General features: G+C 62.2%; 1 protein-coding gene across 3 annotated transcripts in view; it reads left to right on the plus strand.

The window, feature by feature from the left end:
* Vav2 (vav guanine nucleotide exchange factor 2) overlaps positions 1–19,864 on the plus strand; it is a 156,622-nt gene that overhangs the window by 96,599 nt on the left and 40,159 nt on the right. For all 3 annotated transcript variants that reach the window (XM_077108775.1, XM_077108777.1, XM_077108776.1), the window contains exon 4: positions 6,807–6,875. In XM_077108775.1, the coding sequence (XP_076964890.1) occupies positions 6,807–6,875 (69 nt within the window). The remainder of the gene's footprint in view (positions 1–6,806; positions 6,876–19,864) is intronic.

The following is a 19,864-nucleotide window of genomic DNA, read 5'->3' on the forward strand; positions in this document are numbered from 1 at the left end:
GAGGGCACAGCAGGCAGGTGTCCCCGGGAAAAGGGCACGGCAGGCAGGAGTCCCTGGGAAGAGGTCTCCGCAGGCAGGAGTCCCCGGGAAGAGGGCACAGCAGGCAGGTGTCCCCGGGAAAAGGGCACGGCAGGCAGGAGTCCCCGGGAAGAGGGCACAGCAGGCAGGTGTCCCCGGGAAAAGGGCACGGCAGGCAGGAGTCCCTGGGAAGAGGTCTCTGCAGGCAGGAGTCCCCGGGAAGAGGGCACAGCAGGCAGGCAGTGAAGGCGCGGTGGCAGAGGGCTGGGACCCACTGCCTTTCCCCTTGCTGCTGCCCACAGGCGCCTCCCAGGACGCCTGTCGGGGAGGCCAAAGCCCGTGTGACCTCCAGCGGCCAGCAGCACTTTCCTCCAGTGTCCAAGGGCCTCCGCCTGCGCCCCCCAGCAGGGGCATTTCTGCCTTCCCACGAGGTCAGCGGGTCCTCCTCTGCCTTGTGGGAATCCGGAAACAGCCTTGCTGGGCTTGGGGTCACTCCGGGGCTCTCTGCCGTGGCTCTGGTGTGGTCTTGGGTCCCCTGCCTCCCTCACTCCCACGGGGACGGCCAGGTCAGATGTCAGGGTCCACCTTCCCACCCTGTCCCAGCCCCCACTCAGGCCTCCTGTCCCCTCCTGCCCCCACTGTCCCTCCAGCCCCTCCTGTACACCGCCCCCTTCACCTTCACCGAGAGGCAGGTGGTCTGTCGCCATCTAACCTGTGTGTCAGCTGGGGCTGGGCTCAGGTCCCCAGCAAATGCCCAGGCCAGGCTCCCCCTGGGGTCACACCCCAGCCGGTCCGCTCTCTCCCTGGACCTCAGTTCAAAACGAGACGGCTGCCCAGGCCCGCTGCCTGCCTCCTCCTGGCGTCTCTCTGGAGAGGCCCTTCCTGTTTCTCAGCCCAGACGCCCCCCAACTAGTGCTCTCTGTGCCTGTCCCTGTGCCCTCAGCCACACTGTACCTTCAGGGAAGGGGACAGTTCTGCTCATCTCTAACACAGGTGCACTGGGGGGGGGGTGCTCCTGCACTGGGTGGCCACCTGGATGGGTGTCACTGGACCGGGACTCGAGATCCATCCCTGGCTGGCTCTGACATTTGGGGCTGTTCACCGGGAGAACGGTTTTTAATAAACAACCCCAGGCCTCAAGGCCTTCCGCAGATTAGAAGGCGGCACCAGGTGCCTCTTGAATAATTGGAGGGGCTGTGGGTCCTGGGGCTGCAGCGTCTCCTGTGCCTTTCAAGTTTGCGGACCTCCATTTCGCCCCCCATGCAGTGCCAGAGGGGCCCGTCACCCAGTTCCACTGCCCTGGGTGGGGGTCTCTGGGCCAGCCCCCTCACTGGCCTCTGCTTCTCACAGGACTCCTGTCCTGTGGTCTTCTTACCTGGGTGAGGTATTCCTGAGCCCTGGGGTGGCCTGGTGCCACCCCTGCCCCAGCGTGATTCCAAGGCTAGACTCGGGGTAGGGAGTGGGGGCCAGCCAGGGCCCCACCACAGTGTCACACCAGGGTTTCAGGCAGTGTTGCCTACCACATGCGGGTCTGGGTGGCCACCTTGTCCCCACTTCAGCACTGACAGTCCCTAATCCCAAGAATCCCCTCAGGCCCAGGTGGCCAGAAGCTTTGGTCCCTTCAGGCGGGCCAGGGCTGGAGCTGGGCACACTAGGGCCCATGGGGCAGCCTCCTGGGCTATGAGCTGTCTCGCCCTCCAGGATGCAAACCAGGCTCTGCCCCGTCCCTGGTCTTGACTGGCACTGGGCCAGGCCTGGGAGGTCAGGGCATCTGTGGGCTGCTCTGCTGTGCGCCGTGAACACCCTTGGAGATGGCCCGTGGGGCTGCGGGAGCCACGTCTCCCGAACAGGCCAGATGCAGGAGGCGGCGGCGAGGTTTCCCATGGGCTGGTGGCTTCCGCCTGAATGCCCCTCGACCACGGAACAGACCGCGGGTCCTGGAGGAGCTCAGCTGCGGCAGAGCCAAGCACTGCCCAGAGCTTCAGAACCTTCTGGAACTGGGGTATTTATTTCAGGTCGTGTTCTTTTTCAGATGTATCATGGGAGAAAACAGTCCCTGGGGTGGTGGGTCCAGGGACGAGTGGACTTGTCTGACCCCAGTAGGGCAGAGGAGCTCCCCGGGCTGGAGGGCACTTGGCAGTTTCGAGGGAAGCAGCCAGGTGTCCCGCAGCGCTGACTGGGAGCTGGGGACCGTGGGATGTGGGGCTGGGTGCTCAGTGGGCATGGGGTGCTGGCCAGGGGCGGGGGCTAAACAGGGAAGCCCAGGCCAGATGGGCTTGGCCAGCGTTTGTGCCAGGTGCACTGCCCGCTGGCACCCCCCAGGGAGGAAGCTTCTCCCCGTGCTCAGTGTCCAGGGTGGGTGGGATGGAGCTGCGGGCGTGGCCCTGCTCCTGAGGGTGCACCTGTCCTGCGGGTTTGTGTGTTCGGAGCTGAGAGGGGGTCCCTGCTCTGGCTGGAGGAATCCCCAGGAAGCAGGCCTGGCCATGGGGCGCAGGATTAGATTTAATAATGCAGGAAGGCCACTGCCAGATGGGGTCAGGGAGCCCAGCGCTGCTCCCTGGCTGGTTTTGAAGAGATGAGAGGATCAGATGGGGGCTTGGGGCTCAGGTGGCGTGAGCAGCACCCGCAGCCCCAGCTGTACTTCATGTCCTCGGCGCCACATTAGATTGTGCTTGCGGTGGAGTCCCACCCTCGTGGCCCCTGGCCCCACCAAGGCACACCGAGGCGTGAAGCTGACCAGCCCCCGGCTACGGCTGTGGCACCGGACCTGCCTCTGAGGAAGGCACTGTGTTGGGGTTCTCGCCTTGGCCTCCAAGCTTGTTTCAAAAACCAGATCTGACCTCCAGCAAGCTCCTTGGGGCTTCCCAGGAAGCAGCCCAACCGTCCTGCTGCCCGCTCAGGGCCCGGCCCTGTTCCCCACCCTCTGTCCAGGAGCCCCAGAGCCACCCTTCCAGCCCTGGGGTCCTTCCCCGTCAGCTGCACGTGGGGCCTTTGGCAGAGGCCACTGTTCAGAGCAGGGCCGCAGGAGTCCTGAGGGCAGGGCCAGAGCTCAGTGTTGACCCCCAGCCAGAGCGGCCCTGTTCCCGCTCCCTGAAGCCGTGACCAGCATCTGTGGTCAGCTGGAGGAGGTGCTTGTAAACACCTGAGGGAGGGGCAGTGGAGTTACTGGGCACAGGGGTCCTGCTCCCTCTCTTCTGTCTTTGGGTTTGGGACCAAGTGTCCTTAGCTGTCCTTTCTTCAGGTTTTTGTCCTCTGGGTGGCACTGAGACTGATTGTCCTGTGCAGACATGGCCACAGCAGCTGGGGCTGAGGCCGACTTTGGAGAGAGGCCCTTGGGAGGGTGGAGGTGCTGAGGAAGCCTGGGGGTGTCCTGTGGTGGACTGCTCCGGGAGGGGCTGCTGCTGGCCCCCGGGGGGTTCAGCACCATGCATTCCAGGGCCCAGTGCTGAGCAAGGTGGACCTAGGCCCAGAGAGTGGTCAGTCCCCTGTGAGGCGGGTTTGCACTGAGCCTTGAGGGGTGCTGGACTTGGTGTGTGGGGAGGGCGGGCTCCGGCGGGGGGGGGGGCTGTGGAGACTGCCGGAGGCTGGCAGGCCCCCCACCCCCTGTCTTGAAGCTGTCCCCCACTGAGCCCTCCCGTCCCCAGGGGATCTTTCCCGCCACCATGGCCCGCCTTTGTTTGTCGGTGGCAGGAATTAATTGGATTTGGAGCTCTGCTCAAGGGGCTTTGTGGCCCCAAAGAGTGGAGCTGGGAGAGAAGTGGCCGAGGCTTCGCGGGTGGCAGCGCCTTCTTCTGACTCCAGCTGTTATCTCAGGGGTAGGGAGGCCAAGGACAGGACAGGACAGGACAGGAGGGCTGAGCCCAGACGCTGAAGGGGGAGAGCAGGGAGAGGGGAGGATCCTGCCTGCACCCTCGCCAGCAGAGCAGAGACCACGGACGTGAAATTCCTCTTGTCTTAGGGGGTGCAGAGTGGTCTGTCAGGAAACGAGACGCTGTGTCAGCACAGGGAGGGCGGGAAGGGGCTTGAAGGCCCCCCTGAGCCCTGTTGGGCAGTGGAAGGTGGCCTGCGAGGACAGGGCTGGGATGACAGGACAGCTCCACTCTGGGTCTTGCTGGGTGCAGAACATCCTGCCAGTCCTGCTCCTCTTCACGGCAGCTCCAGAGAGGGTGCCGCAGTCTCCATTTTCCAGGGGAAGCAGTCAGAGAAGTTAAGTGTCTAATCTGAGCTCACACCGTGGGTAGAAAACCTCACCAGCCTGAAGCCTCTCTTGTACTCCCTGTCTCCAGCTCAGCCCACCTGGCCGGGCAGGCAGATCTCACCCGAAGGCTGAGTCTGGGAGAGGGAGCCCTGGGTGCAACCACTGGCTGCAGCATGGGATGCCTGCTGGGGCCTTGCAGGGCCTGTGCCATTCCACGGAACCAGCTGCTTCCTTCGACCACTTAGCAGGTGGCTTCCAGAAGTGGGTCTCCGAGTGGCTGCCTGCGCCCATCCTGCTCTTCAAGGGTAGCTGCTGCGCTGTCTCCTCAAATCTCTGGGCCACCCTCCTGTGTTGGTGTTTGAACCAGATGCAGTTCTCGCAGTGCAGTGGGAGATGCGACCCCCCCGCCCCCCGCCACCCCTGCCACCCCGCCCAGCGCTCCTGTCCCTCTCTCTGCACCCTCATGTACCACGCTCCTAGGAGAGGAGTGGGTTCCGAGGTTCTCCAGGTGCAGGTAAAACTCGTCCTACGGTAAGCGAGAATTTTGGTAGTTTTTCCTTATTATGACGAGAAGCCATAATAAAGTGTGGCAGAACACAGCGTGGTCCCCCATAACCACACACAGCTGTGTTTTCATGCATTAGGAAGAAATTTTTAAAAAGCTGAAAAGAGTAGAAATGGCTGAGGTGATGACTGGGGGCCGGGGGTCCTCCCAGCGAGGGTGGCAGGAAGGGGACAGCCTGCGCTGTGGACGGGGAACTCGAGCTCTGGCCCTGGGGCCGCTGCTGCGCCCCAGCCTGGCCAGCTTTGCCTGTGCTCCGCGGCCGTCGCCTGTGTGCTGTTGTAGCGGTCGGGCCACCAGCCCCTGGCTCCTCGGCCCTGGCTCCTCCACCCCGCTGTGCGGGGTCTGGGCCTCGTGGGGAGAAGGGGTCTTGCAGGGTTTCCTGGCTGCCAGAGGGCTGAGGCAGCAGGAAGCCTCCTGCGGGTGGCCTGGGCGTGGTGGTGGCCGGCTCTGCCCTGAGTCTGATGGACCAAGCCCTGGGTGCTTCCTTCATCCTGAGAGAGGAAGCTGGGCAGGGGAGGTGGAGCCCACCAGGCAGGGGCCAAGCTGGACCCCACTGCCACCAAGCCACAGGGTGGGGGACAAGGACAGTGGCCTGGCGGATCTGTCCTGGTGACCTCAGACCTAGGCCAGGTGCAAGCAGGTCTGTGACAGGGCAGGCTGGACCCAGCCTTCAGCCCCAGCCCAGTGGGCCCTGCATAGTTCTCCTTGCCCGCAGGGCCTCCAGGAGGTGCTGCCCATTCCTGCCAGGCCCGTGCTGGGCAAATGTCAGCTTGACCGCAGGCCGGGAAGAAGTTCCTGCTGGTACCTGGGCGGGCCAGCTCCCGTGGGCTCCCAAGTTCCTGGGCAGTAGCTTTCCAGGGAGCTCAGAGGCTGTGCCTGGGGCTGCAGGGAGACGTTTGGTTTGATTAAAGGGGCATTTCTGTTCCTCCAAAGAGGGGCTGACTGACCTGTCCTGAGGAGCTGCGGCCTCCGCCTCCTGGCCTCCGCCTGTGCCCGCTGTCCCCTGTGGCCTATTCCTGGCTGCTGTGGGATGTGGGGCCTGCCCAGCTTGTGCAGAGGACTGAGAGCAGGGTGGTGCCTGGGGTTGCCCGGAGGAGCCGCGGCCTCCCCCTCCCCCTTCTCGGCCCTGTGGCTGGTCTGGGTGACATTGACACAGGCTGGAGAAGAACAGTTATATGCGTGTGCACGGGAGTCCTGTAAACATGTGGGACTCAGAGAAGGGCCCGGTGACGGAGCATGTTGGCCACCCTGGGCCTCAGAAGTGGGGGGCCTGGGGCATGAACTCCGGAGGCTGGTGGGCCTGGGGGGCCAGTGGGCCTCGAGCTGCTCTCCTCCGTGCAGCCCCTGGCTGATGGGACTCTCCTCCCGAGCTGGCTTCCTGTCCCCGAGGGAGTGCACAGTTCACCTGGGGAGCTGGGGAGCTCTTCCCCTCGGCTGGTTCTCCGTTTCTTTTAGCTCAGAGTGGTCAGTAGGCCAGAGCACGTTCTGGGCTGGTGTTCTCAACCCGGCCCCGAGGGCTGTGGCTCCTCCCCTGGGTGAGGACCCTTGCTCCTGCAGGCGGCCGTGCCTGGAGTGGCCTTTTCAGCTGGACATGGGATGTGGCTATGCAGATGTCTCCCAGGAGCCCTGGGGAGGGTGTTGGTGAGAGCCACCATCCTCAGGCTCTGCAGAGTAGAGGTGGCAGGCAGCACCCCCGACCTTCCTTCTGTGTCCTGTCCCGGGTGACCTGGGCTGGCCGCCTGCCCACCCTGCGTCACACCATGAGGTGCCCAGGAAGTCCCACACCCAGTTTTCAGGACCTCCAGGAGTGTGAGGGCAGCATGGGGACAGAGTTGGCCCAGCCACCCACTGGCAGCAGGATGCCGGGGGTCAGCGGGGGCGGCCTCCCGCGCCCCACGGCTCCACCCTCAGCACCCCTGTCAGCACCCCAGCGGTTGCTGTGTCTGCAGCACCAGGCCGCAGTGTGGTCTCTCAGGGGACAGGGCCCAGGAGAGCTGTGTCCTCATCCTTACCTTCTCTCCGCAGGCCTTTCCCCTCCGAGGAGACTGCAGAGAGTGACGATGACGTCTACCGCAGCCTGGAGGAGCTGGCTGAGTAAGGGGGCAGGGAGGGAGGCCTGGTGTCTAGGAGCGGGCCCTAGGCTGGCCTGCCTGGTGTGGTGGTCCTACTGCCTGAGCAGGCCTGTGGCCATCTGGGGAGCTCTGAGGGATGGGCGGCCCTAACTCGCACAGCCTGCCTTCTAGAAGGCCACCAGCCTGTCCAGAGTCTGGCCTGGGTGTTGGCCCAGGGGTGCAGTGGGCCTCCTCCCAGGTCTTCTCCTGTGGGACTCCGGGGAGCTGGTGGCTGTGGGCCTCCTGTGGCCCCATGCTTGCTGGGGGCACCTGGCGTGGTGCCTTCAGAGCCCGGGCAGGGGCAGGGGGTCTGCAGCTCATGGTCTCCAGGTGGGCGGGCAGGGCCGGTGGAGCTGAGTCCCTGTTCCTTGGTGGCCCGTGTTGGCTTCAGCCCTCTCTCTGGGGGATTTCTTTCCTCCTCCCACACCCAGCCCAAGCCTGGCCTTTTCCCCCAGGAACGGGGGATGGAACCCCTGCAGGGGCCATGGCCAGGGTGAGGTCTTCTGGCTGTTCCAGGGAAGGGAGCCCCCTGCGCAGGGCGGAGCAGCGGCGTGGAGGAGGCGGGAGCCGTGTCCTGCAGGGGGACTGAGGCTGGGAGGTGCAGGACTCCCGCCCAGGTTGTCACTGGTGGCTCCCGGCCCCTGTGCCCACTGCCTTCCCAGGCCTGGGCTTCCTGGCCGCCGTGGTCCCGTCTGTCCACAGTGCAGTGGCACCTTTCTTTGTGCTGGAGAGACTGCCCGTGCCTCCTGGGCCGACCTGCTCCTCCTTCCCCCTCAGCATAGGCTGGCGAGGAGGCTCCTACCGTGACAGAGCCAGCACTCGGGGCACCTGCTGTGGCGAGCCTCTGCTGGGGACTTGGAGCCTCTTTGCCTCACATAGCAGGTGGTGTTTGCACTCTGTCACCCCAGATTCAGCAAGTGTGCCCGCAGGCCACCCAGTGTTCTGTGCAAGACATCCCTCCCGCCCTGGGCGGGCTAGAGAGATTGTGGGTCCTAGAGTGAGGGGTGCTGCCTACCACGGCAGGAGGGACTCTGCAGGGGCCTGGGACCTGTCCTCTGCTGGTCTGCGGCTGCCTATCTTGCTAAGCCCAGGTTGGGCCCCTCCCCAGCACTCTCCCTCTTGGAAAACCTTCTCATCTGCCAAGTCTGGGCCTAGGTGGCTCCCACTCTGGAAGCCTCATGCGCCCCATCCTGGATGGACTCACTGCCCACAGGGCATGCATATCCCCGATGGCCCCAGGTGTCCTGGGGTCACAGAGTGATTAGCTGTCTAAATGTCTCCTGTGGGTCTGAAGTTTCCTGAAGTTGGATTCTGGGCCATCTTCAGGCACACCCCAGGCCCTGGCACTGTCCCCATGCCCGTGATCTGACATCGACACCCACTTGGCGACTCTGGTGACAGGAGGGTGCCTGGAGTCTCTGGGGCAAACAGGCTGCAATTCCATCTATGCAAACATTGTCCCTGTTTTGCAGATTAGGAAACAATCCTAGAGAGGAGACACCCCCACTGGCCCATGTCTCTCAGCTAGTGAGTGGCAGGAGCACAGCTTGACCCCGTCTGTGCCCTGACCTCTCCACCAGGCAGGCCTGGGCACCCCGGCTATGCTGAGGGCAAGCTCTGATTTGCTGTGTCTCCTGTCTCCAGTCCAAGCCGGGGGTCGGCAGCTTCCAGAAACATCCCTCAGTGGTTGCACAGATGAGGGCCCTGGAGGACAGGGACCTGTGGGCCTTGGAGAGCCGAGTCTTGGCATGGATTGTCTCCTAGGTAGGAGCCTCAGGCAGGTGAATCCCCAGCACAGGGCCTGAAATGCAGCAGGGCTCCATAAATGCTGGCTCTTACTCGTGTTGAACGGGGCGTGCTCCCCGAAACTGTCACACCAAGGTGGCCAGACCTGCCTCTCCACCCTGGCCAGCCAGCCCCTGCCTGTGCCTGTAGCCCACCTCTGGCTTCAAGGCTGCAGCGAGTGCAATCTGTCCACAGGCCCCAGTGCCCACTGCCCCCTTTCTCTGCCCTTCCTGGTGGGGACTGTGCCCTTGACCCAAAGCAAGACGGAATTGCTCACACAAGTCAGGGACGGAAGGCTTGCCCCGTCCAGTGATACCCTGTGACACTCAGAGTGCGCTTTAGTCCTTATGGCCATGGCTATGACAGACTGAGCCGTGAGTCACAGGGAAGGGATGCATCTGATCTTTAACTTGCAGCTCGGTCCCAGTGGCTCACGTTTAATAAATTTTTCATGTTATTTTTTTCTTCTCTGTTCACTGAAAAGCAGGATTTCCTAGCATCCTGTCTCTGTGGACTTAGCGTTGACATTTAGCCATTATACAAACTGCTGTGCCGTTTCTTACCTGTGGAGTGTGGAGGCGGGAGGTGGGCGTGGCCTAATCGAAGCCCCTGGTTGGTGAGAGGGAGCCAGGGGCTTTGGGGCAGAACAGCCACGTCAGCAACACTGGGCACTGTGCCTGTCCACAGGACCCTCAGCCACCCGGACCCCAGACTTTGCAGCCATGGGGGACGTCACACACTGACTCTCCTGGCACCCCAAGTGGCCTAGGAGACCAGTGAGGGACTGTCACCTGCTTTCGTTCAGTTGTTACCTGGTTACTAGGTGTGTCAGTCGGCCTGGGACCAGGAGCTGGAACATGAAACATAAGACAGAGCTCTGCCCCTGAGACCCCTCTGACAACTCGGGTGGTTTTGGGCAAGGTGGTGGGAATGATGGGGCAGTACAGGCCACGTCTGCCTCCTGGCACAGGGCTCTGGGTCTCCACGTGGGGCCCACTCCAAACCCACCCTTAGGAGGCTTGCGCAACTCCCATGCAGGGCCAGTTGGAAGATGTGCCCCAGTCACAGTGAGATCTCTGTCCACCCTCCTGAGGTGGCTCCTGGCTGGTCCTGGGAGGGTCTGTCCACCTTGGCCTCAGCTCCCCTGTTTCTGCTCATGTGGTCTTCTTGGAGCCTTGGTCTCCTCCTGTGTGACACGAGAGTCGGGTCCTGCTCCGTGGGACTGCTGAGAAGATGGGCAGGCCTGGGTGGGGTGCCCGGAGCTTCTCGGGCTCGTGAGTGTCCACGCGACCTGCAGCCTGCTCTGTTGATGGAGCAGGTGACTGTCCAGCTTCTGAGCAGCTGTGGCAGCACTGTGCCTTGGGGACCAACTCAGGCCGCACACATGATTGAGGACTTCCTAGGAGCCACACGGCAGCAGAGGCCGTGGAACTCACTGTAGGGCTGTTCTGTTTGCTGACAGAAGCAGAGTGGCCCCAGCTGAACCCAGCTGTGGGACGCTCAGCAGCGCAGACACCTTCTCTCCTCGCCACACGGAGTCCCTAATCTGAAGGTTTGCGCCTGGCCAGTTTCACCCCACTCACTGTGCTGTGAGCTGGACACCAGTAGGGCTCTTGGCCATCTGGACAGGCAGTGCCAGTCCCTGATCCACAGTCTCCTGGGAGCCAGGGACTGAGGTGACTTTCCCAAGTGCCCTGAGCTGGCTCTTGAGACGGCCGAGGTATATGATCAGGTGGTGAGAGCGGCCGGTGGAGAGGTCAACACTGAGTAGTGCTGCTCACATGGCTCTGCCACGCACCTTGCCTGGAGGAGCCCACTTTCCGGTGGCTTGGTCACTACCATGCATTTGCACTGTGACTGGTCCCACTTCTCAGGCCCGCCCTGGACCCTGGCTGGCCACACCTGCAGGCAGGTCTCCAGGGAAGGCCGACAGGCCTGCCTGGGATGGTATTGCGGGAACAGCAAGGGACTGGGGGTCACCAGCCTGAAGCCTGAAGTCCTCTCAGGAGAGTGGACAGAGGGTCTCAGGACCTGCAGGAATGTTCCAAAGAGTAGAGACAGTCTTGCAGCAGGAACAGCAGCCACAGAAGGCAGGGCAGGACCCGGTGCCCACAGTGGGTGTGGACACCTAGGCGAGGGCAAGTGGGGCCAGGCTGCGAGGACGCTGACCCTCGGGGTCTGAGAAGTGCCTTGGGGTCACTCTGGGTGAAGTTCAGCCCATTGGGGTAGCTGCCTGCTTCATCCTGCGTGGTGGGGTGGGGATAGGTGGCTGGCACGGCAGGGAGCCTGCCCCCAGTGGCGTGCTGCTGAGTGTCCAACGTCCAGCTGCGCAGGGTGACTGGGTGGGGCACCCCGATGCTGCCCCTGCCCCTCTGCCTGGTGTGAGTGCTCTCACTGTGACCGACCTCTCGGCTCTGGGAACGGAGGTCCTCCCTCAGCCTCTGCCCCTCCTCTCCGGTGCCTCTTCACAGGGCTCTTGGGCCTCTGTGCAGGCGGGGTCTCCCTGGGCTCTGGGAGGGTAGCTTTCGGGTGTGGGCCTGAGCGGTTTGGAGCCTGGAGTTGGGCAGGTGTCTTGCGCAACATCAGACCAGGTGGCCAGGGGCTCGCAGCTTCCTGCCTCTGGCCCTGTGATGGCCTGCCAGGCAGTTCTGCCTGGGGCTGGGCAGGTGCCGCTGGGCGGGTCACAGTCCACTTCCCTGTTGCAGGATCTGGGCCAGGGGCTGCCCCTCGAGGGTGGTGACATCGCAGGCTGTTGCATGGCCTGCTGCCACAGGACAAGAGATTGACACCTGGACCTGCCACATGCTCCAGGGACCCACGCATCCCTCTGAGAGCACAGGCTTGTCCCCGGGACCTGCTGGCTCAGCTCCGAACGCACAGTCCTTGGAGTAGAAGTGGTTTTCACACTCGGGTGTGGTCTTGACCTGCACACTTTACTGCATCGTGAATGACTCGGTGGCTTTCAGTGTGTCATGTCAGCGTTGTTGGGAGAATTTCCTAAGGTGCAGAAGTGGCGTTTCTGGTGCGGAGGAGGTCTAGGGACCCCCGACTCTGGTGGGGTTGGGGCACCCAGGTGGGCTGGGGCTGCAGGAGGGCAGGGACCTGTGCCTCCTCCTGACCCTGGCCCCAGTGCCTCCCTCAGCCACTCTGTGCAGAGCCCGCGGTCAGCGGGAAAGACCATGGACAACGAGCCCCTGCGGGGACCCTGGCCAGGCGGGAGCCCTCCCCACGCTGCCCGCAGCCCGCACTCTGCCCACTGCACCACAGAGCTTGCTGGAGCCGCCTCCCCAGCCCACCTGGGGGAGGCCTATGTACATGTGGGATGCCCCCAGTGCCGTCTGGATCAGGCAGGAGAGAGGCCCTGGGGGGCATCTCATGGTCACCTCGGGAGGTACTCTTCCAGAGGGGGTGGGTTTGGAAAGACGTCCAGGGAAATAGCCCTTATGGACGGACCACGCTCCAGCCTCGTCGACAGCCCCTGCCCCTGTTCCTGGGAGGAATGCCTGTTGCCCACCAGTAAGAGGAGGCAGGAGGCCAGGCTCTCCTGAGGTGGGGGTGTGGACCCTGGCCAGGTCCCCTGCTGTCCAGGGCAGGAGTGGGCTGGAGAGGAGCCCAGGGTGCAGGCAGGACACAGGGCCACAGCACTGTGAGGACAGGGAGGCAGTGGTCTCATGCCTGAAGGCCTGGGCTGGACAGGTGATGGCCAGGGGCAGAAGGGCCTTGACCAGGGCACCTACAGCTGACCTCAAGCAGTGTCTGCCAGCAGGGTCTCCCCCACCCCGTGCCTCAGTACAGTATACTTGGAGCATGTGTGCCCCCCGAGCTGGGCCTTCTTTGGTGGCGTCCAGTTCCCTGAACACAATTGGAGGGCCAGTGTCCATGGAGCCTGCCTTGCCAGACGTTTCTCACCTTACTACCTTGGTTCAGCGCAGAGGGCCCAGAGCCTTTCCACTGCCCGGGAAGGTGGTGGGGCTCCCAGAGGGGAAGACCCCTGCCCAGGGTCACACAGCCAATGAGGGAGAGCTGCAGTTTGGACCCAGGCCTGTCCAACCCAGAAGGCCCTTGCCTGACCACCCCTGCCAGCCCCAGGAGCTCAGAGCTGGGCACAGGTCAGCACCCGTCACAGACCTGGGGCCTGTGCCTGTCAGTCCCTGTGTTTCTCACCCCCAAAGGGCTTCCACCTCTCATGTAGGTCAGTCAGGCAGTGTCCACTGGCCACACACCTCACAGAGCCGAGGCGGGAGGCTTCCTGGAGGAGGTGTGGGCTGGAGTGCCTTTTGAAGGAGTGCAGGATCTGCCTGAGTGTAATCTAGAGAAGCTGCCCTCCCGCCGCCCGGCTGGTCATGGCACCTGATGGGCTGAGGTCCTGGGAGTCTGTTACTCAGTAGCAGAGGCCAGTGGTCCTGGCCCAGGGTAACCCATGTGCATAGCCCAGCCCCGGCTGCTGGCCTGGTCCACTTGATGTCGAGAGGGGATGCAGGCGGGAGAGACAGGGGCTCCCCATCTATGCCTGTGTGGTCAACAAGCCCATGAGTGCTTCTGTCCCTCTGTGGTCCTCGGAGCCATTGGCCACTGCCGGTGGGACTGATAGCCCTGCTCTCCGCGCCCTGTCCTGCCCTCAAGACTTCTCCTGGACCCCTCGGTGCAGCAGGACCACTGTGGGCCTCTGTGGGTCTGGGGCTTCCGTGACCTTGAAACCCTGTTCCCGCCGGGCACCACGGGGAGGCCGCTGGTCCAGGCCCTCTGGGGGGAGTGCCCTCAGGTGCAAGTGAGCCGCTGTCAGCCCTGCCTGGCTGGCCCTCAGAGTCAGTGGCAGCGGCTGGCCGGCGGGTCTCTGTGGACTTCCACTTTGAATGCCTCCTTAGGGGCTGTCAGGAGAGGTCACAGCGGTCCCCTCCTCATTGCTGCCATCTCTGCAGGGCTGGGGGCTGCCTGGGGGGTTCTAAAGTCCCCTGCAGGGAGCAGGGAGCAGCTGGCTGTGGCCCCAGGGACAGTTCTGTGCTCTCTAATGAGGCCCCTGCCTCGCCCCTGGACCCTGGAAGCCCCAGGAGGACAAAGCCTCGGCCTTGGCGCCTCCCCCATTCAACACTGCGGCGGCACACGGGGGCACCTGGGATTGTGGCTTAGAGGGACGTGGCACACTGGGCCCTGAGTGGCCTGCTGTAGGACCGCCACACTCCTCCATCCTACGGCACCCAGCCTGCCTGCTCCAGAGGCCGTCCCCAGGCCTGCCAGTGGATGACGGGCACCTGCCCCAGGAGGTTCCCAGCACACCAGGGCGGCCTCTGTTGTGAGGAACACACAGGGCAGACTGCTCGACCTGGGCCTGGTGGCAAGGGGAGTGGCAAGGGGAGGTGCCAGGGTGCTGCCAACATTCACAATTCTTACACCGAAAGGCCCAAGTGCCAGGCCAGCCCTCACAACAGGTGATCTGGTCCCCAGTTGTAGTTGAGGAAATGAAGGCTCAGAGAAGGGAAGTGACTTTCTGGAGGTAACACAGCATGCTTCATGGGACAAAGGAGGAACTGAAACCCTGAGCCCTCTGTTGTGGTGGCCACGATGTCCCCTGGGCCCAGCTCCTGGGACACCCTTGCATTCTTCTTGGTTCCTGGGTGTTTTTAGGTGGTGGTCTAAATTTATACCTGCCTAGAGGGAATTCCCAGAGGAGGGAGGTGTGGTGTGTGCAAGGCCCTCGGAATAGCTCCCTCGGGGACCCTGGTGTCCTGTCCAGCTGAGCTGTGCCACCTGGGCGATTGAGCTGCCCCCGCCTGGGGCTGGTTTCCCCACCTCCCAGGGAGTAGTCGGGCTGCCGAGGGCAGGTGGCATGTAAAGAAGCCCTCGTCCATCTGTCTGCCCCCCATGCAGACCGTCCAGTCCATGGGGCTTCTCTGCTGCCCCCGCCCCAGCTCCTCGAGACAGGCTGCTGTGGGCGTGCAGCAGGTCAGGAAGCCCCCATTGGTTTCCTAGTAACCAGGCGCTGACCCCCGGGACCTGTCCTGGTGATGGTTCTCGTCCTCAGTCCCGAGGCGCGGGGCACAGGCAGGGTGTGCGCGCTGGTCCTTGGTTCTCCTGGGCGGGGGGCCGGCCCTCTCTGGGCAGCTGCCTTCTGACCGCAGGCGAGGCTCCAGCCGGGCCCAGGATCTCGGGCCGGAGGCAGGAGTTTGCGATCTCAGGCCACAGCCCGTGCTCGGGGCCCCTCCTGGAAGATTTCAGGCTATTCCAAAGACAGAAATAATTGTGGGGATTTAGCGTCTGTCAGTGCAGCTGACAGCAGGGGACCAGGGGGAGAGACAGCGAGGAGACTGGGGGCAGGCGGGGGGCAGCGGCCCCTCTGCCTCTGAGTGGCCGCTTTCCTGCTGTGGCCCACAGTCCCTCCCTTACATCTGTGCTCTGGTGTTCTCAGGCAACTGGATGAGGAAGGGCAGCCCCTGACACCAGGCAAGGCCACAGCTGGGCGGTGACCAGAGGGGCCGGGTTCCTGGGCCCCCAACCCCCAGCGTCTGCATTTGAAAACTGCTGCTCTTAACACTGCTCACTGAGCACAGGCCTGTGCCAGATACCGTCTCAGTGAAGGAAGGTGCGTTTATTGAGCACCCACTGTGTGCTCGGTCTGGCTGGTCATTCGCATTGTGGCTGATCCTCTGGCAGCTGGGGAAGCCGAGGTCCAGTCTTCCTGCCCCGAGTTACCGAGCTAGACACCCGTGGGCTGGGAGGTGGCTTGGGTTTGCCGGATGGCAGAAACCTAGAGCCAGCGTGAAGTCCCCACCTCCTGGTCTGGAGGTGACGCAGACCCGCCAGCTCCTCCGGCTCCAGGGGAGCCCCACCCCCTCTGACTGCCACCGAAGCGGGCTCCCAGGAGGCCAGGCGGAGCGTGATGGAGGTGCACCGTGGGATTCAGAGGCCCACAGGGTCTCGGGAGTGGGCTGGGCGGGTCCAGTGGGGAGACTTGCAGCCTGGCCTCCTGCTCCCCGTAGGACTGTGTGCAGGGGCCAGGGGATGGACTCTCTTCAAGCTGCTGCCCTCATGAAAAACGGGGGCCAGGCTCCTCCCTGTCGCTGCTCTGCCCTCCCAGGAGACCCCAGACCCCCAGCCAACCTCCACGTGGAGCCCCCAGCCCAGCTCTGCCAGCTCCCTCTGCCGTGCCCAGGACTGGTGAAGTGACCCACAGGTGACACCCTTGCTAAGGAGCAAGAATGGTGGAAGGTCAGGGCCATCGTTGGCCAGCACCTGCACCCTACCTGGAACACAGCAGGACAGCTCCTGGGCCTCGTCCCTACCTGAGGGCCATCTTGGCACCAGGACCCAGCCCCGCTGCTGCCCGTCATTCTCCACCCCAGCCTGTGGGGGTCCCAGGGCCTTTGTCCACGCTGCTCCGGGACCGCAGGAGTCTGGCAAGCATGGCCTCAGGGCGGTATGGGTTCACCCCATCCAGCTGCTGGGCTCATCTTATGGTTGCGGCTGAGCAGCTCTCCTGGCCATTCCCGACCTGTCCTGTCATCTGGGGCACGCGTGTGGTGAGGCCGCCACATTTCCAGGAAACCGCACAGACCTGTCCTTCTCAATGTCCACTGACCTTAGTTGAACTGTGGTCAGGGGATCTTGGAGGGATCTGGGAGGACTCTGCTGGCTCTTGGCAGCCCCTGTCACACATTGCTTGGTCGAGCAGGAGGCTGCTCACCTTGTGTGTCTGGGCAGTAGAGAAGAAGGGCTGGGTCCCGACACCCCCTTCAGGGCATACCCTGTGACCTAACTTCCTCCCACTGGGCTCTGTCCCCCAAGATTCCACCAGCTCCAGCAGGGCCACAGGCTGGGCCAGGCCTACAGCACAGGGGCCGTGGGGACACTGAGTATCTAAACCCCAACCTCAGGACAGGACTTGGGGCTGGCAGAGCTGGCGAGGGGTGGGCTGGGAGGCAGGGTCTACAGGCAGCAGCAGCCCCCAAGTCTGCATGTAAGACCCACCTGCACCCTTGGCCACGCCCTCTTCAGCCCCTGTTGCCCAGGACGACCCGAGTGCCAGGGGACGCGAGCGGCAGCACTCCAGCCCCGCCCATGGTGGGAGGTCAGTTTGAGGTTTGAATCCAACTGAGCTCTCATTGGAAGAAGCTGGAACCTCAGGATCTGGAGTCCCCACAGCGACCCGTTCATAATGTCCAGTGTGAAAGGCACCAGCTTGCAGAGAAGCAGGGGGACGTGAGCTGGGCTCAGGAAGGAACCAGCCTTGGGAGCCAGCGCTGGAGGACCCAGCTGTTTGCATCGACAGCTGCGCAGTCAAGGGTCTGCAGGGGACCGGAGCCAATAGGACGTGCAGAGGTGTGTCAGAGGGATTTGTCACGGGGCTGCGTATGTGATTGTGGAGGCCAGAAAGTTCCACAGTGCGCACCTGCAAGCTGTGGCTCCGGGAATTTTGCTGGCAGAGTCATTGAGAGACTCGGGGCCTGAGGACCCAGGGCCAGGGATGTGACACCCAGGCCAAAGACCTATGAACCTGTGGGGGGGGGACGGTGCAGGGTGAATCCAGAAGTCAGTCCTGAGAACCAGGAGTTCTCATGTCCCACGACAGGAGAAGATGTGTGTCCCCCTCCAGCGATTGAGCTGCTCTGCCGTCTCCCACCACTGTGCTCTGCCTGGGTGGATCCCCATCAGTGGACCGGGTGACGGCCACCACGTGGGTGAGGGCAGGTCTTCCTCTCCTCCCCCACCAGGCCAGTCGTTGGTGTCCATGAACGCTCTCGCAGACACACCCAGAAGCACTGTCTAGGAGCTGTCCGAGCGCCCGCGGCCCGGACAACTGGTACAGAAAGTGAACTGTCACAGCAGATATGGCCAGGGACTTTGGAGGGAAGTGTGTGACAGACACAGGGAGCCACTGCAGAGGACCAGACAACCGAAAAGGGCCAAGTGGAAATCCCCAAACTGAAACCCAGGTCTGAAGTGAGCAGTCACCAGATCAGCTTGATGGAGGTCACAGGTGGCAAAGCCGTGGACCTTGAAGATGGTTCCACAGGAGCCACAGACTTTATACCACAGACGGGAGAGGGGACGACACACGGAGCCTCAGACACGGCAGACGGTTTCAAGCAGCCCAGCGTGTGTGATGGGAATCCTAGGAGAAGGGAAGGGTCGGGTAGGGAAGGAGAGGATGGGGGTGTGAGGGAGGCCAGAAGAACCATCGAAATTAGACAGCCAAAACTTTGTGGGTTTTGAAAATGGTGAAACTATAAACTATTGCTGAGAGAAATGGAAGACCTTCATAAGTGAACGTCTGTACTGTGTTCATGGGTTGGAGGCGATGTTGTTAACACGTCATGATCCCCGAGGCTCCCCAGAAGCAGATGGCTCCATGATCACTTGGAATAGCACGTGGTCTTGTTAAAGGACAGGCTGGAGGGTCCCCTCCACTGCTTGCAAGACTGTCCGTGGACTGAAGGGAGCACAGCAGTGTCTGCAGCAGGCCAGAGAGTGGATGGACAGAACGGAGCTCAGACTAGACCGGCGCATGGCCCCTTGTTTTTCTATCTAAGCATCCCAGTGGGGACAACAGAGTCTTTGGTTAATTATTCTGGAACACTTGGATATTTTTGTGGGAAACAGTGAACACCCACCTCTGGGAAATGTGCATTTCCCAGAGTGTGGGGGACATGCAGGTGGCTCAGCCAGGCAGCAGCGCTAGAGGGGACTCTACCCGTTGCACCTTTCCTGGGCCCCACCTGCAAAGTCTGCACCTGAATCCTGGATGTACCTACCAAAACTCGACAGCTCCCAGTAGAAATGCAGGAGAAAGATCTTTAATGACTTGGAAGAAAGCAAAGAGTTCTCAGCAAGACACAGGAGTTCTTAGGTGGGACACAGAACAGAATCAGGACAGCACAGGAGAACATATTGATAAATTTGTCTTCATTAAATTAACAACGAATGCTTATCAAGACACATGAAGGAAATGAATAACCAAGGCAGAGACTGGTGGTGGTGGTGGGATTATACAACACACATGACAAAGCACTTGATCCACAATATAAAAAGAGCTCCTGGAAAAAGAAAAAAGAAAGAATGTATTTTCAGAAATGAACAAAATTCTTGAAATGGACAAAATCCTTTCCCAAAGGATGATATATAATAAGTACACGGAAAAATCTTCAGCATCACTAGTCATTGGAAAAATGCAAAACACAACTACAGCAGTATTTCACTGGTATCTGTGCTAGTGGCTAAAATTAAAAAGACTGACAACAGCGTGAGCTGAAGAGGAGGTGGAGTGACTGGAAGTTGCACACACTGCTTGTGTGGATGTAAATGCTGGAAGAACCTTGGAAGAACCTTGGTAGCTGCTTGTGAAGTTGGAGGTGCACCTGCCCGTTGGCCAGCAGCTCCATTGTGGAGGGAAGGCTGTTCCTGTGGAACTGGAGCATTTGGGCACGCGCACGGGAGTTGAATGCTCATATGGCCCCTTCTGTCCACCACAGCCAAGACCTGGAAGCAGCCTGAATGTCTAAGAGGCGACTGGTTCTCAGATGGTGACTCCCACAGTGGATTGGCATTCAGCAGCATGAAGGGACAGCTGCTGGTCCAGGGAACTGCGCGTGTGGTGGGGTCTCCAACCCACGTGTGCAGGCAGAGAAGCCAGATGGGAGGGCAGGTGTTCCTGGTGTCCCTGTGCCCTCCACCAGATGAAGAGGATCTAGTGAGGACCGGCCAGGAGCCAGTGGTGGGGAGCTGGCCAAAAGGGACTGGGGAGCCGCCTATGAGCTGCACACTGTCCCCTGGAGGGGGCCCTCAGCTGGGGGTGCGTTTCCATTTTTGAAGATAGTGCATAGGTGCATTCCCCAGGGTGCGGGGGACATGCGGGTGGCTGGCTGGTGTGACTGTGCACCTGGATGCAGGGGCTCAGCCAGGCAGGGGCGCTGGAGGGGACTCTGCCTGTGGCACCTTTCCTAGGCCCCACCTGCCCACCCTGGAAGGAAGCCTTTGCAGGAGTGGTCCCCACCTGCCCTTGTTGGGCCACCAGGAGGCCATGCCTCCTCCTGTGCTCGCCGGGTGCCCTGTGCTCCTCTGCTCCCCTTCTGTGGGGCTTCAGAGCCGCACTCCCCTGAGTACTCGCGGCAGACGTGCAGGGCTTCAGGGGAGCAGTGGGTGGAGCAGGGCTGTAGCCCCCACGACGTTGCCTGGGCACAGGGCACCGTGCCCGCT

Source organism: Callospermophilus lateralis, chromosome 2, assembly GCF_048772815.1.
Source record: "Callospermophilus lateralis isolate mCalLat2 chromosome 2, mCalLat2.hap1, whole genome shotgun sequence".
Lineage (NCBI taxonomy): Eukaryota > Metazoa > Chordata > Mammalia > Rodentia > Sciuridae > Callospermophilus > Callospermophilus lateralis.